Source organism: Amblyomma americanum, chromosome 8 (assembly GCF_052857255.1).
Source record: "Amblyomma americanum isolate KBUSLIRL-KWMA chromosome 8, ASM5285725v1, whole genome shotgun sequence".
Classification (NCBI taxonomy): Eukaryota; Metazoa; Arthropoda; class Arachnida; order Ixodida; family Ixodidae; genus Amblyomma; species Amblyomma americanum.
The window spans coordinates 27,818,100-27,830,890 of NC_135504.1; the positions used below are offsets into that span (position 1 = coordinate 27,818,100).

General features: G+C 44.3%; 1 protein-coding gene across 1 annotated transcript in view; it reads right to left on the bottom strand.

Annotated features, from left to right (window-relative positions):
- The window catches only part of ClC-b (chloride channel protein 7), a 35,717-nt gene that overhangs the window by 21,739 nt on the left and 1,187 nt on the right, over positions 1-12,791 (bottom strand). The window contains exons 3-10 of the mRNA XM_077634270.1: positions 11,792-11,857; positions 11,101-11,233; positions 8,844-8,953; positions 8,365-8,508; positions 6,884-6,967; positions 5,059-5,152; positions 2,892-2,956; positions 1,261-1,371 (exon numbers count right to left, since the gene is read on the bottom strand). Coding sequence (XP_077490396.1) covers positions 1,261-1,371; positions 2,892-2,956; positions 5,059-5,152; positions 6,884-6,967; positions 8,365-8,508; positions 8,844-8,953; positions 11,101-11,233; positions 11,792-11,857 — 807 coding nt within the window. The remainder of the gene's footprint in view (positions 1-1,260; positions 1,372-2,891; positions 2,957-5,058; positions 5,153-6,883; positions 6,968-8,364; positions 8,509-8,843; positions 8,954-11,100; positions 11,234-11,791; positions 11,858-12,791) is intronic.

The window sequence follows — 12,791 nt, forward strand, 5'->3', positions numbered from 1 at the left end:
TCCATGGCTGGCCAATCAGCAGTTTCCCCAGCAGTCAATGCAGGAGCACTTAGTTGAAATTAACTACCCCACAGGCTGGCCATGGGTGCTAAACGGGCCTTTTTTATAGTGCATGCCTTGTTTGTTAGTGAGTTAGTGAAAAGGCAGGTGCCTTTTCACAAAACACACACACACAGAACCAATGGTACAATCACAATCTCACTCTCCTGCAGGGGCGCACGTCACCGTTAGTCAGGCAAGGAGGCCGGTTCCAGAAGATTTGAGTCATTTCTCTCCAAGTGGGCACCACTGTTTCCAAGCAAAGTGGAGAGGGCATTGCCCAACACACACACACAAGATTACCTGCTCTCCATTGATCATGAGTAGATTTTTTTCCATCTTCACGTACTTTCTACGGTGAGCGTGGGCGAGTTTCATTCGCGCCGCGCCGGCCTTTTAAATGTAAACTGAATTGTGTGATATCGGTCGCGCAAAATTTTTTGCCATTGCAGTGTTTTATAAGATGCAAAGACAAAAAATTCAGAAAAAACAGTGACTTACAGTATAAACTTGTGCAAGAGCTGCACTTTATTTTTAAAATACACATGAGCTTTTGAATGTGCAGCCCGTAAACAAATATAACAAAAACAATTTTTCTTAATTAGCGTATCTAGTCCGAAGAGGGGGCGCAGCCCATACATGGGTGCAGCCCTTGTATGAGATTATACGGTACACACTGGAAAGTATGGTACACTAGCATGTAGGACGTGACAGCAATTCGTACTGCCATTTTAGCTGTGGCATTCATCGATTTATTTCTGCTGATACAAAACATTTAAAATATGTCTCAAAGAATTCCAATTAGGAGCTGTGACTGTTTTATCAAAGGAACAAATCATTAGGATGGAAGCTGACTGCAAATCAAAAAGTTTCAAATGTACGTATAAAATGTGGTAGAAAACTACATACCTCCATGATTTCTTTCTGAAAGCATGATGCTGCTGCTGCGCGATTAAAGCTGAGTCTTATTATTTCAAATTTGCATTTGGTTCATACAAACCAACTCTTTGGTCTGTTCAACCTCGAATGTATAAAGAAGTTCCCCGTGATTCATACTACCCCCATTTCAAGCAAATTTTCTGCCCCTTTCAAGTTAAAACTGTCGAGGTCCGACTTAAGTATTCTTCAACACAACAGTGACTGCCAGTGTGAGCCTAATGCTCCAAGCCAGACACAAATGACAGAAAAAGGGCGAAATACTAGCCAAAGGGCAGCACTCACATCAAACTCTCCGAAGTTGACGAGGCCCGAGTACGAGATCTCGCCAGCATGACCGTGATATGCACTCAGGATGATGCTCAGCGAGAAGGCAGAGATGGTGGAGCAGAAGAACTGTAGTGGCGAGCAAGAGCATATTCGTGAGACTTTACACCACGCTCGCCTACAACAGTCTGTCATTAATCCACTCCACAGTCTATCAAGCCCATTGCAAGATGTGCCCCAAAGGTAGCAGCACTAGCAAAGGGCTAACCTGACAGCGTACGTAAGTGAGTCCCTCTGCCAACAAGTCACAGTTATGCCCACTGCTGCATTTCAGAAGCAATGCAACTGCTCTTTCGCTACAGCTTTTAACTTTGCATTGCTTCCAGTCTATTCTGCTTACCGAGGGAGACTGACATATACACAAGAAGACAAGGAGATATACTGCTATTATGTACAAACGAGGAGGTCAATGCTTAACAGTTCCATTTCAAATTCAGTCACACCTGTGGCTGCTGGCAGCAAGTGCTTTCTGTGAACTTTTCGCAAGCCAAACTTCTAAGCAGACTGGATAAGTGACAAGTCAACTGGAATAATGCCCAGTTCATGCTTTTATCAGCACTGTTTGCACTTGAAAAGCAAACACTGGCTAGCAGTAGCATGACCATGGGTGAAACCTCTAAAGCCGCTACAGCAGAATCTCACGGTCGATACGAATTTGAAAAATTTCCTGGCCAGACTGCAATGAGTACAATGTGCAGGACTTTGTGTGTTCCGAACGCTCTCCCAAACCAATAAGGATAATACAAACGTGCGGGCCATGGCCGCACCCTCAAGCCCTAAGCCCTGCCTGCATATCGCTGACGTCACGATCGTCAGTTGCAATAGAACAGAGCATGAGTAGCAAGCAGTTGAGTGCAGCTCTCAATAAATTCCATCACCCACAAACAGAGCTCTATGAATACATTTCCCATGCTTTTGCATACGGATTTTGTTCATTTTGAGTGAAACGAATTCCGGACCCCACTAATATTTTTTGAGCCCCATGAAATTCGTATCATTGAGATTCTCCTACTGTAGTATTAAGTTGTATCTGACTAACATTTAAGTAGAGTTGCAATATCAAGGTGCCTAGTAACAGCCACCTGAGAAGCAACTCAATAGGGGCACTGCCATTACGTCGTTACAACTTCATCACACCAGGCCCCAAATTTGAACAGGGCATACTGGTACACCGGCCACCAAAAGTAAATGGAAGGTAACGCTGTCAAGAATATCTAATTTCTTTGAATCCAAAGCACAGTGGTTGAGGTTTATTGATGCACTATGTAACTCACACGATCGCAATTAGGCTGCATATATCTGCTCAAGGATACATGAAATGAGGGCGATGAAAATAAATTTTTTCACTAATATTGCCTTCGACTTATTTTTGATAGCACCTGTACATGTCTTGCAATTAGGTCTACAATATTAAGCTCCGTTACAAAATCTACACAAAAAAAAAATGCTATTAAGCCCTTTTACGACAAACCTGCACCTGCTCAAAGGTGTCTGTCCCTTTACTTTTGCACCGCCTTCTAGCATGAACAATGGTTTTTGCTTGAGCAGACAAAAAAAAGAAAAGGAGAAAGGAAGAAGCTAATACATACGATCCTCCAAGTCAGAGACTGGTTCCAGAAGCTGGCCCCTTCTTCCAAGCTGAACAGCACACCACCTGGGAAGTGCAACAAGCGTGAGAAACTGAGACAAAGTGCAGGGTGCCACACTCCAAAGCGCAGCAAACCTTTAGCCAACATTTGCACTTCATTCAACACAGTCACAAATGCACTACATAACTACCAAGCTTCGAAGCACACAGAAAACATTACTTCCGCACAGTTCGTTACAGTGCATCAAAGCACAAACAAGTGCTTTTCATCTTTCTCCTTTTCAAATGCAGCCCCAATAACCGAGAAGCACCTGGATGGGATTGAACAGAGCAACAGAGCAAGGTAGTGCGTAAAACCTCGTAAATTCAGATTTCAATGGACTGAAAAAATATCTTATTTAACTGAAGGTTTGAATTAATGAAAGGCCCCTCAAGAAATTGCCAGACACGTATTGCCCTCTAACCCTTACTTTATAAGGCATCCTTGCATCTATTACTTTTTCAGCTCTTTAGGTTAGTATTACACTTAAACCTGGATGTAATGAACCTCTATAGTATAGCAAATTCCTCGATATTACGAAGTTTCTCAATTCCCCAGCAGCGCCCCCATTGCAGCGAGTGTATTTGAGACCTCCTTGTAATGGAAGGCGTTGCGGTGGTTGACCTTGATATAACAAACTAGCTACACGATCTACCTGTAAGCTAGTCCTCAGCCACTCGAAATCATGCAGAACCACGGGAAAGTTTCGTGTCGATAAAGCACAAACTAACATGAGAGGAACGCCGATCGCAACGAGCGGCCGCAGTTGACACAATGCGCCGTGCTCCAGCACAGTCGCGCATCTCCGGCGCTTCCTCTTTTGGAACATCATACCACATGGAATTACAACAGTTCATGCTTAAAAGCAGCGAATAATAATAAAAAAGAAACAACACAAGCAGTGTGCGGCCGTCGCCGCCGCGCAGTTGCTCGTGTGATTCCGGGACGGATAGCTATCGAGCACCGGGAGCAGGGAAGGCGGAGAGCGCCAGCAACGCAAGGTGAGGAGTTAGTTTTCTGGGACTACAGCAAAAGGAAGACCGAGAGAGGGAACATGCGGGCAGAAGCACATGCCTCCGCGGTCGGTCTTACGGCGGCGGTGCGGCCGCGCGTTTTCCCCTGGGGTGCCTTGATGCGTGCATTCCCCTCGCTGCTACTTTCCCCTCTAGTTCAGCCGTGGTACCCCGCCTTCCCCACCCCTCCTACCCCACTCGAAGCAGCGTTGCACGAAGCCGCGCCGGAGGTGGCGGCAGCTGCTGCCGCAGTATCAGTACAATCACAAAAAGTTTCTCCGCGTTTATGACTTTGAGTAACGCTGTTCTCTGTAAACATTTTCAAGGTGATTTCCTGGTTTCCGTTCCGCAGTGTCCTTTCGACTCTTCTCGCGAGAACTGCATCTAATGAAAACTCGCGGACTTCCTTCAATTTCATTATAACCAGGCTTAACTGTACGCGTCTCTCTCTTTAGCATCAAACGGCCTCTCGTGACTTCCAAACGAAACAACTGTGCAGATTTTCACACATTTGCTGCCATGCCCTTGTTTTCTTTTTCACTTACTGCTCTTCCCAGCCAGTTCTTCTCACCCAAAACAAATTCTGTCTTAGCTTTGCTATTAGTGAAAACAGATCCCCTGGCTTTTTCTGGCTACACCAACGTTTCTCGAGCAGCAAAAGACACATTTACTGCCAAAGAAATTGCACTTCAAAATAGACAATTTTTTTTTCTATCATTAAATTCAGACTCGTTACTTAAATACTGAGAAGGACTCTGTGACCACTAGTGGGAAGTGAATGGTGGTGGAGCCTGGTCTCCGAGATGTGTGTGTGTGCGAAACTGTACTGACGTCATTGCATTTGGCTCATGAAAACGACCCGTGGCAATGATACCTGTATTTCATTTTTTAAATCTTTTTTTTGGCTTATAAGAACTACTTTTTCCAGCAAAAATATCCACTTTTCGTTGGTGCGTGTCGACCTACCGGTACAAATCAACTTCAGTGCGCCCACTCAGTGTCTCTCCGAGGGGAAGAATGACCATTGGCGACGAACGAGCACACATTTAACGCTTCATGATGCAAAATCACCAGAGAACATGCAGTGAATCGTGCACGCAAGAGGTACCACTCACCCACGGGAGCCCCAAAGGCAGCCGCAACACCAGCAGCTGCACCAGCAGAGACAAAGTCCCGCTTCTCGTGGTCCTCGCGAAACTCTTGGAAAACCTGTGTGAAGAAATAGAAGGACAGGTTCCTGTCAGGTGCTTAGACACCACACAAGAACAAAAAAACCTTCCTTGCTCACGTACTACATCTTGTAGCACAAGGACAGATGGAACAAAATTTAAGAACAGAAACAACAGTGCCACGCATTGACACAGACAGCAACACAGCTTTTAACAATCTATGTGCGCACCTTCCAGTCAGCTGTACAAGCAGTGCCTACTTGAAATCAAGATGTTATATTTTATAAGTGTGAAGCACCAACAAATGAGGACAAAAGAAAGGTGAAGGCGCACAAGCACTTCCTCACAACTGCTGCTTTGTTCACTTCGTCGTTTTCACCATTTTTTCATCCTTCTCTGTTCGTAATTCAGGCCAATAGTGAACACATTCCAAATCCCCAGCTGAACAAATTCTTACAACCTTTCTAACGTTGCTCGTTTAGGCTCAACTCTGAAATAGCGCAACCTTTCCATGCGCCCTTGAAATACAAGATAATTTAGTGAAGCTGGTGGAGAAGCTCGCGAAGCAATCACTTTTGTGACATTATACATCATGGGTGTTTTGTTAGTTTAAACACTGTCCTGGTTAGTGCTCACTCTTCAGATGTGTGAAAAGAGACAGCAAAAATTATTAATAACAACATGTGAAACTTTCCGCCCAACTATTTTTCACGCACCTATACGAACAACAAGTACACAAACTTACTGCCAATGGACAACAGGGTAATATCAGCCAAGCGTGATGTAGCTGTAAGTAGCTAGCAGCAATTTCTCAAACAAATTAGTAAACGATTGAGACAGTTGCCTTTCCCCAACACACAGATCTATAATCAACAGAACAGAAAAAGCCCCACAAGCAGGCACGTAGCCAGAAATTTTTTTCGGGAGGGGCCCGAGGCAGTTGTATAAAGCGAAATCTGACCAAAAGTTTCCTTATCAGCTGGCCACATGCACAGTAGGATAAGTAGCTAAGCAAAAAAGGTACAGTATGATGCTTCAGGTGAAACTCTGCACAGATTATTTTTCATTTCATTCTTTCCGGGAACAATGGCAGGTAGGTGCCAGCTTCAACACAATGCGGTCACCTTATCTTTCAAAGAATCCTATCTGCCATGGGTGCTGCACGTGCCAAAGCACATTCCTTACTTTCCCTTTCAATCTTTCTGGCATCTGATGAGCGCATCATGTTCATTCTGTATCTGTGCAGTTTCGTCTTATCTTCTTCCTGTCATTTAAGGTAAACTTTTTCTTTTTACACGCATCCATATCCCGCAAACTAAACTTTTGTCCACAGTCACGTATTCAAAACGTCTAAAGCAACGCTCACAAACCTAGACACCTGTGATGAGAAACATGGCATTTTTTAAGTATGCACAGTCACCTTGCATGTGTCCATCTATCCTATGCTAATAACATAGACTGCATCTATCTGAGAGCAAAAATCAGCACCATAAAACGAAAAGACAAAGAAGATAAGTAATGACCGGTGCCACTTTGCTGGTGAACTTAATTAGCACCTACATTTTTGTTACAGCATAAAGGCAGACTGCGATTCTTTTATTTATCCTGTCAAATCCTGATAAGTCTGATAACAGAGGTTTAGCCAAGGAAATCATTTTCCCCCCTATAGTTCACACAGGCAGTGACCACATTACTCTCCATACTCAACCCTATTTCTCCAAAAATAATTGCAGCCTATGATCTGTTCGAAGAACAAAGGCTGGATACTCACCTTAAGATCTCTCCGGAAAGTGGTGCTCTTGCCTTGCGAGACGCCGGCCGCAATCACTGACCCACAGTGGATCATTGGACCCTCCTGTAAGAATTAATGCACAAGAATGCACAAAAGCGATTGAAAAAAAAGAAGAAATACACTTCAATGCCAACAGCGGGATCACGTGTGACATGCACAAGCGTGTATTGACCCACACTGCCAGGGCAGTAATGTGGAGGCTGGCAATTTCATTAAGGTATTACGCTCGCTCTTTTGAATGCTTTTCAATCATCACCATCATATTTCCACAAAGTGCTGACTGTTTTCTAGTCTTTTTTTTTTTGCTAATATTTGTTATGTTTAGCCCCATCGACACGCAGCATTACCACTTTGTTCGCTAGGCAAAAAGCGACCAGAGAGCTCTGGAAAGACAATGATCACGCATGGCTGTCTGCACTGTGTTCAAAATGCTTACTACAGTTTCCCGTGTTTTATCTCTAAAATTCAATGCTCTCTTTAAATCAAGCACAGCCAAGAACGAGCAGTCTTCCGCTCTTTAACGACCACTCAGCATGCTTGCTGTAATCCCCACCACTGAGTTGTTTCTAGTCGTGGGCACAAGCAAGCCAAATGAACTGTTTGAGCTTGCCGGCAGTCGTTTGTTCAATGTCAACATTGCAAACGTCTGCAGCCATGCTTATCACCCCACCCCACCCACATACCCTCGTCACATCTTTTCCAGCAACGCAGTACACAAAAAATTTGCTGACGATGACGCTTCTCTGTAATGCGATTCTTGAGTGCAACTGCAGTGGTATATGAACCGTAGGCGACCGCATATGAAACATGCAGTGCCAAAAGGAGGCGGCTCTGGGTTTCAGCAAGAGTAACAAACAGCAAGTGCAAAAACCAAGCATAAAATTTTTGAAACCTGGTGGTGGCACTGCACAGCTCGCATCAAGCTGTGTCCCCACCCTGACTACTCAAGAGGACACGAACCATCTCGAATCGCAAGTCCACGCGCGCAACTTGTCCAAGGTTGCGGGGCGAGGAGGACCAGCTGAAACATGCTAGCAGGAGCCCGAGCCTTCGAATGTGCTCCAAAACAATCTTTGCCTTCTTTTTTGCCGTGGCTCGCTGCCACGCGACTGCCTCCATGCTACTGCTTTCCTCCTGATGCTCTCTTCACTATCACCATCTTTAATCCACGCTGCACTCTGCGTTCCCTCTCTTTCATCTTCCGATGTGCTCATATGCTCGGTTACGCCGAGGCTGGCGCAGAGGCACACCGCTCAACACAGGGATGGGCGCCTAAGAGCTGTACTCTAAAAGCAGAGAGATTTACGAGGCCGTTCTACATGAGGAGCTGCAAGTTAGGTAAATGCATGACAAGGAGTCTAGGCAACAGAGGGACATTAACATCTATCATTGTATATACCACAGTTATGAAAAATGCAATGGCAAGAACAGACAAGACGGGGGGGAAGCAGATCACCCACCTTGCCTACAGCCAGGCCACCAACCACCGAAAGGATCACACCGGCCGCCTTGATAACTAGCGTCTTGAAGCGAACCACGTGGGGCACCTTGACCCCGTTCAGGTAGCACTTGATGACTGGGATGCCACTTGCCGCTGCCACCGGCTGAAAAGGCACCCAACACCACGGAAAACATGGGTCAGCGTAAGGAGAAGGCAAAGAGACGCTCCCATGAAGTGTGCAAAGCTCCGTTCACAAATCGTTGGGACAGAAATGCCAGCTAACTGCACTGACCTCCAACTAATAACAATTAGATGCTTCCTGCCACATCCATAGCCCAAAGCACAGCACTAAGGACCGAGCTGAGGAGGTGGGAGGGGGCACTTTTGCACTTTCAGAAAGCTACATCACTGACTCACAGGTCCTCACAACAAGATGCTAAGCACCACTGCAGACCATACGGCAATGACAATCCGCTTAGTTAGCAAAGCCCCACTCACAGCGATGTAGGCCACCAAGATTGCACCGACTAACACGGCTGCCGCATTCATGCCGACCCAGGTCAGGTAAGGCAGGATGATGCAGTCCTCGCGAATGCACTCGTTGATCCCTTGATGGTGACCCGCAGCTAAGGAACAACACTGACCGCTCTGCAAAGAATCTAGATCGAGCAACTTCTGCAACATAAAAGCCAGACTTGCCAAACTGCTGCCAGGGACGCAGTTCAGTTTTTGTCATACTCAGCTCTGTTGTGACTCATCGAGCAATACTTTTATCAAACAGGGATACATCCCAAGCTAATGTGCAATTTGTAGATGACAGCAATAACAAAGCGATGCATGCACTGAATGAAAAAATTTACGGGTTTTTTTCTGTATTTAGTGAATGTTGTAAAAAATTATTTTTAACTTCAAGAGAGATTTCTGCAAAGCTTCTAGGAAATCATAGCCGAGGCAGGTCAGAAGCAAATCAAAGATCTGGACAACCAAAAAAAAAAACCCACAAAATATCCTGCAAATTGCTGCTAAGTACTTCTAAATATACAAGTACAGCTAACAGAGCAGTTACATAATAAAGTGGAAACTACATGACCAGAAGGCTTCCAATATAGAAGCATGCTTTCAGTCGTCCCACAGGTGAACCCATTCCAAACCCTTTGGAGGCATAGTTGGAGGCCACTCTGCTCAGCAATGACCCTGATCGCCAGCAATGGCTACTGGGGAGGGCCAACGCAACAGCGACAACTAGTGGGCTGCCAGACTAGGCAGCCCACCCACATGCTCTAAGAAGAGTGTGTCAAATAAAATTGTTGGCAATCAATCAGTCATGTGTCCTTGTATAAAAAATTTTAAAAAAATTTTGGCAATTACACGTCATGATGTGATGATGATGTATTTTTTTATGGTGCAAGGGAATCGGTGGCCAAAGAGCACCATGGCACAAAGTGTTTTTTGTCTACTCAAGATGCGGTCAAAGACCCATTTCCCAAGCATTTCACCCTAAAGAAGCCAAACACCCAATCAGATGAATGCTTGTGGCCATTGTATCACCAGTGGGTACCAAGCAGAACTGGGGAACGAACCCCATACCTACCACATGCATGCGTATGTGGTAATGTGGAAATGTGCGCTAGCTATGGAGCCATACTCACATTTCACTCCCGTTTATGCATCATCGATACCACTTATGCAGGCTGCTTCAGCCTCCCTCCAAGTTTACCGTCCTCGAAATATCACTTTCAGACATGCATTATGTTCTATCGACAAATCTGAACATTTGTGTGTGCATGATTCTAGCTCCCTATTTCTGAAAAATAACAGGAATGGCTGAAAAACTAACAATTCAGGCATTGCAGGCACTTCCACACTAACAAAATTTTGGCCCTATTAAAACAAAAACATTTATGCCAATATAATTACTCTCTATTGTCTGAACGAGCTTCCACAATGAAAAATCGGCTATTGTGTCCTTTAGTATAACATTTAACCTCATGAGAGAATGAAAAAGTGTCAGCACCGGACTGCACTTTCTAGGCGAGAACTTCACAATGTCGATGTTTATTTCTAGCATTTGAAAAGCGACCCTTTTTTCTTTGAACGAAATAGCCTCACCATTTCGTCCAGCAAGGATTTCAAATATTGCCAGCATCACTGACTTCGCGAAAACCATTACAGAGGCTTTGAAAAAAATTTTTGAAAAGTCGCGCCCTAAATCATAGACGCTATGCCACAACAGGATACATGAATTTTGCAAAAGCCAGCGCGCAGAGACTGAACATTACAGCTCTGATCTGGAAAACTTCAAACGCATTCTTTCGACCACCCTCCACCCCCGTACAGGTGCCTGGCCTGTGTACATTTACAAGACACCAGTTTCGAACCATGCAGCTTTCTGCTGAGTCACTGGCCATCGTTTTCGTGGGTGAACCACCGCCAAGAGTACCAGGACTGCTTTATGGCTTTTGTTCTTGCTTCCTCGCTGTTTCTTTTTGCGTTTTTCCCTTTCCCTTCAAAGCGTAGCAGTGGCACCTGTGCGCTATTTGTTTACGTTTGTTTTCTTTACAGCACGGGTGTGGTAGCGAAGAAAGCGGGCGGGCTACTGTCTCATGTTTGCTGTGGACACTTCCAGACAGCAAAAACTGCTTCAAATTTCTCACAAACCTTCGCCGAAAGAGCTGGCACTCTAAAAGAGCAAATGTTAGATGCGAGAACCAAATTCAAAAAGGACTGCGGCTAATATTTTGCTAAGGAAGGATACATTTCTTCAGCAGCTTGAACTTGAACTCCGATATGACTTCGATACAAATGTCAATGGTGCAGGCAGTCAGGGCTGTTAGGATGCCTATGATCAGGATGACAAGCCATCGCTTCCAGTTTGTGTTCCGTATTGCCTGCATAAGAACAAGAGTACCAAACATGCAGGCTCTCACGTGCTAATGCAAGACCATGGGATATGCACAACTACATTTGCTCCGGCTACGAAGTTATCACAACAAGCATTGCACATACATTAATTGATTAGTCGTGATCACCAGGCTAAAAAAAAAAAACCTGACGTTTATTATGCAAGCAGTTCACACAAAAGGCCATCAGATGAAGCCATCATCAAGTAGTGTTCAGATGCTTTCAACCTGAATATTCACTCCTATCTCACAACAAGACCTGCAACCAGACTGAAATGCCACATTCTCTGAAACCAACACTGCCATGCCGAATATGACTAATGTATCTGCTTAATGTAAACTTCCATGCACGGCCTTGCCTTTGTCAGGACAATGACAAAAAGACGTTAAGTCATTGAAATGCAATTAACTGCCTCCCTATGTTTAGTTGGTTTTTCCTGTATGTAAGCGTATGAGCTTCCATGTTTAGCAAATGTGAACTAGTGCCCCAGTCCAAAGGAGGGCCACGAAATTTTCAGGAAAAGCCCTGAAGTTTGCAGTACTCACCGTGAAAGTTGTTGTCAGCTGCTCCTCAACATAAAGGCTGTTTTCGCACGTGTCATAGTCAAGACTCTGAGCGAAGGAATAATACGCAGATTAAAATGACATTCGTACACGCTTTTCCAAGTGCAAATGCCTTTAGCACCGAATTGCTTGAAACATCAATAGGAAAAGATAGGCAACAAAACTTGAGCGCCTCCTTTTTTAGCCAAGCATCGGGCGGTTTCAAAACTGCTTTGTCAGATCATGTTAATTAAGGATAACAGAAAGCGTGCATATCTACCCAAGAAATAAATAATGCCTGTAAGAAATAAACAATAATCATAATCATCTTTATTTGAACCAATGTTACTGCACGTGGCTGCAAAGCTAGAACTGACGGGCTTTGTGGTTAGACTGCAGCCACCCAAAACAGGAAAAACGTGAGACGAATTCAGATCGATGCACGCATACCGAGACATGTAGCACACTCTGAGAAAAAGAAAAAAGAAAGGCAAGGGGGGGTTTCACAATGGCAATGTCTTTTCCCAAATTCATACCATTTCAGAGTACTGTTTACAATGTAACCATATGGACAAAATATAAAAAATTAGATATTTGAAAAAGATTACCTAAAGCATTCAATATGCTAAGGGTTAATGACTAAGCTTTTGAAATATTTGTTAAGAGGAGGTTTGAATGTTGCAATATCAAAAGCAATATCAGAGCTGGTTGGTTAACTGTAAAGGTGACAAAACAGCACGTAGAAACAGGACATGAAAGAGATGACACACATATATATATCCTCCCTTTCTTGTTTTGTTTCTACATGCTGTTTCCTAGCAAATTTAATATAAGAGCCAATCCATTTTTACGCATTCATGCAAAATTGTCTATGACGGCTATTGTTCAAATGCTGAATGCCGACTCCTGAGGGCCGACATTTTTTTTTTAGCTCGGACACTTTACAGGTGATGAGGTCGACGTTCTCGGTACAACTGGTTGGTTTTGGGGGGAAATGAAATGG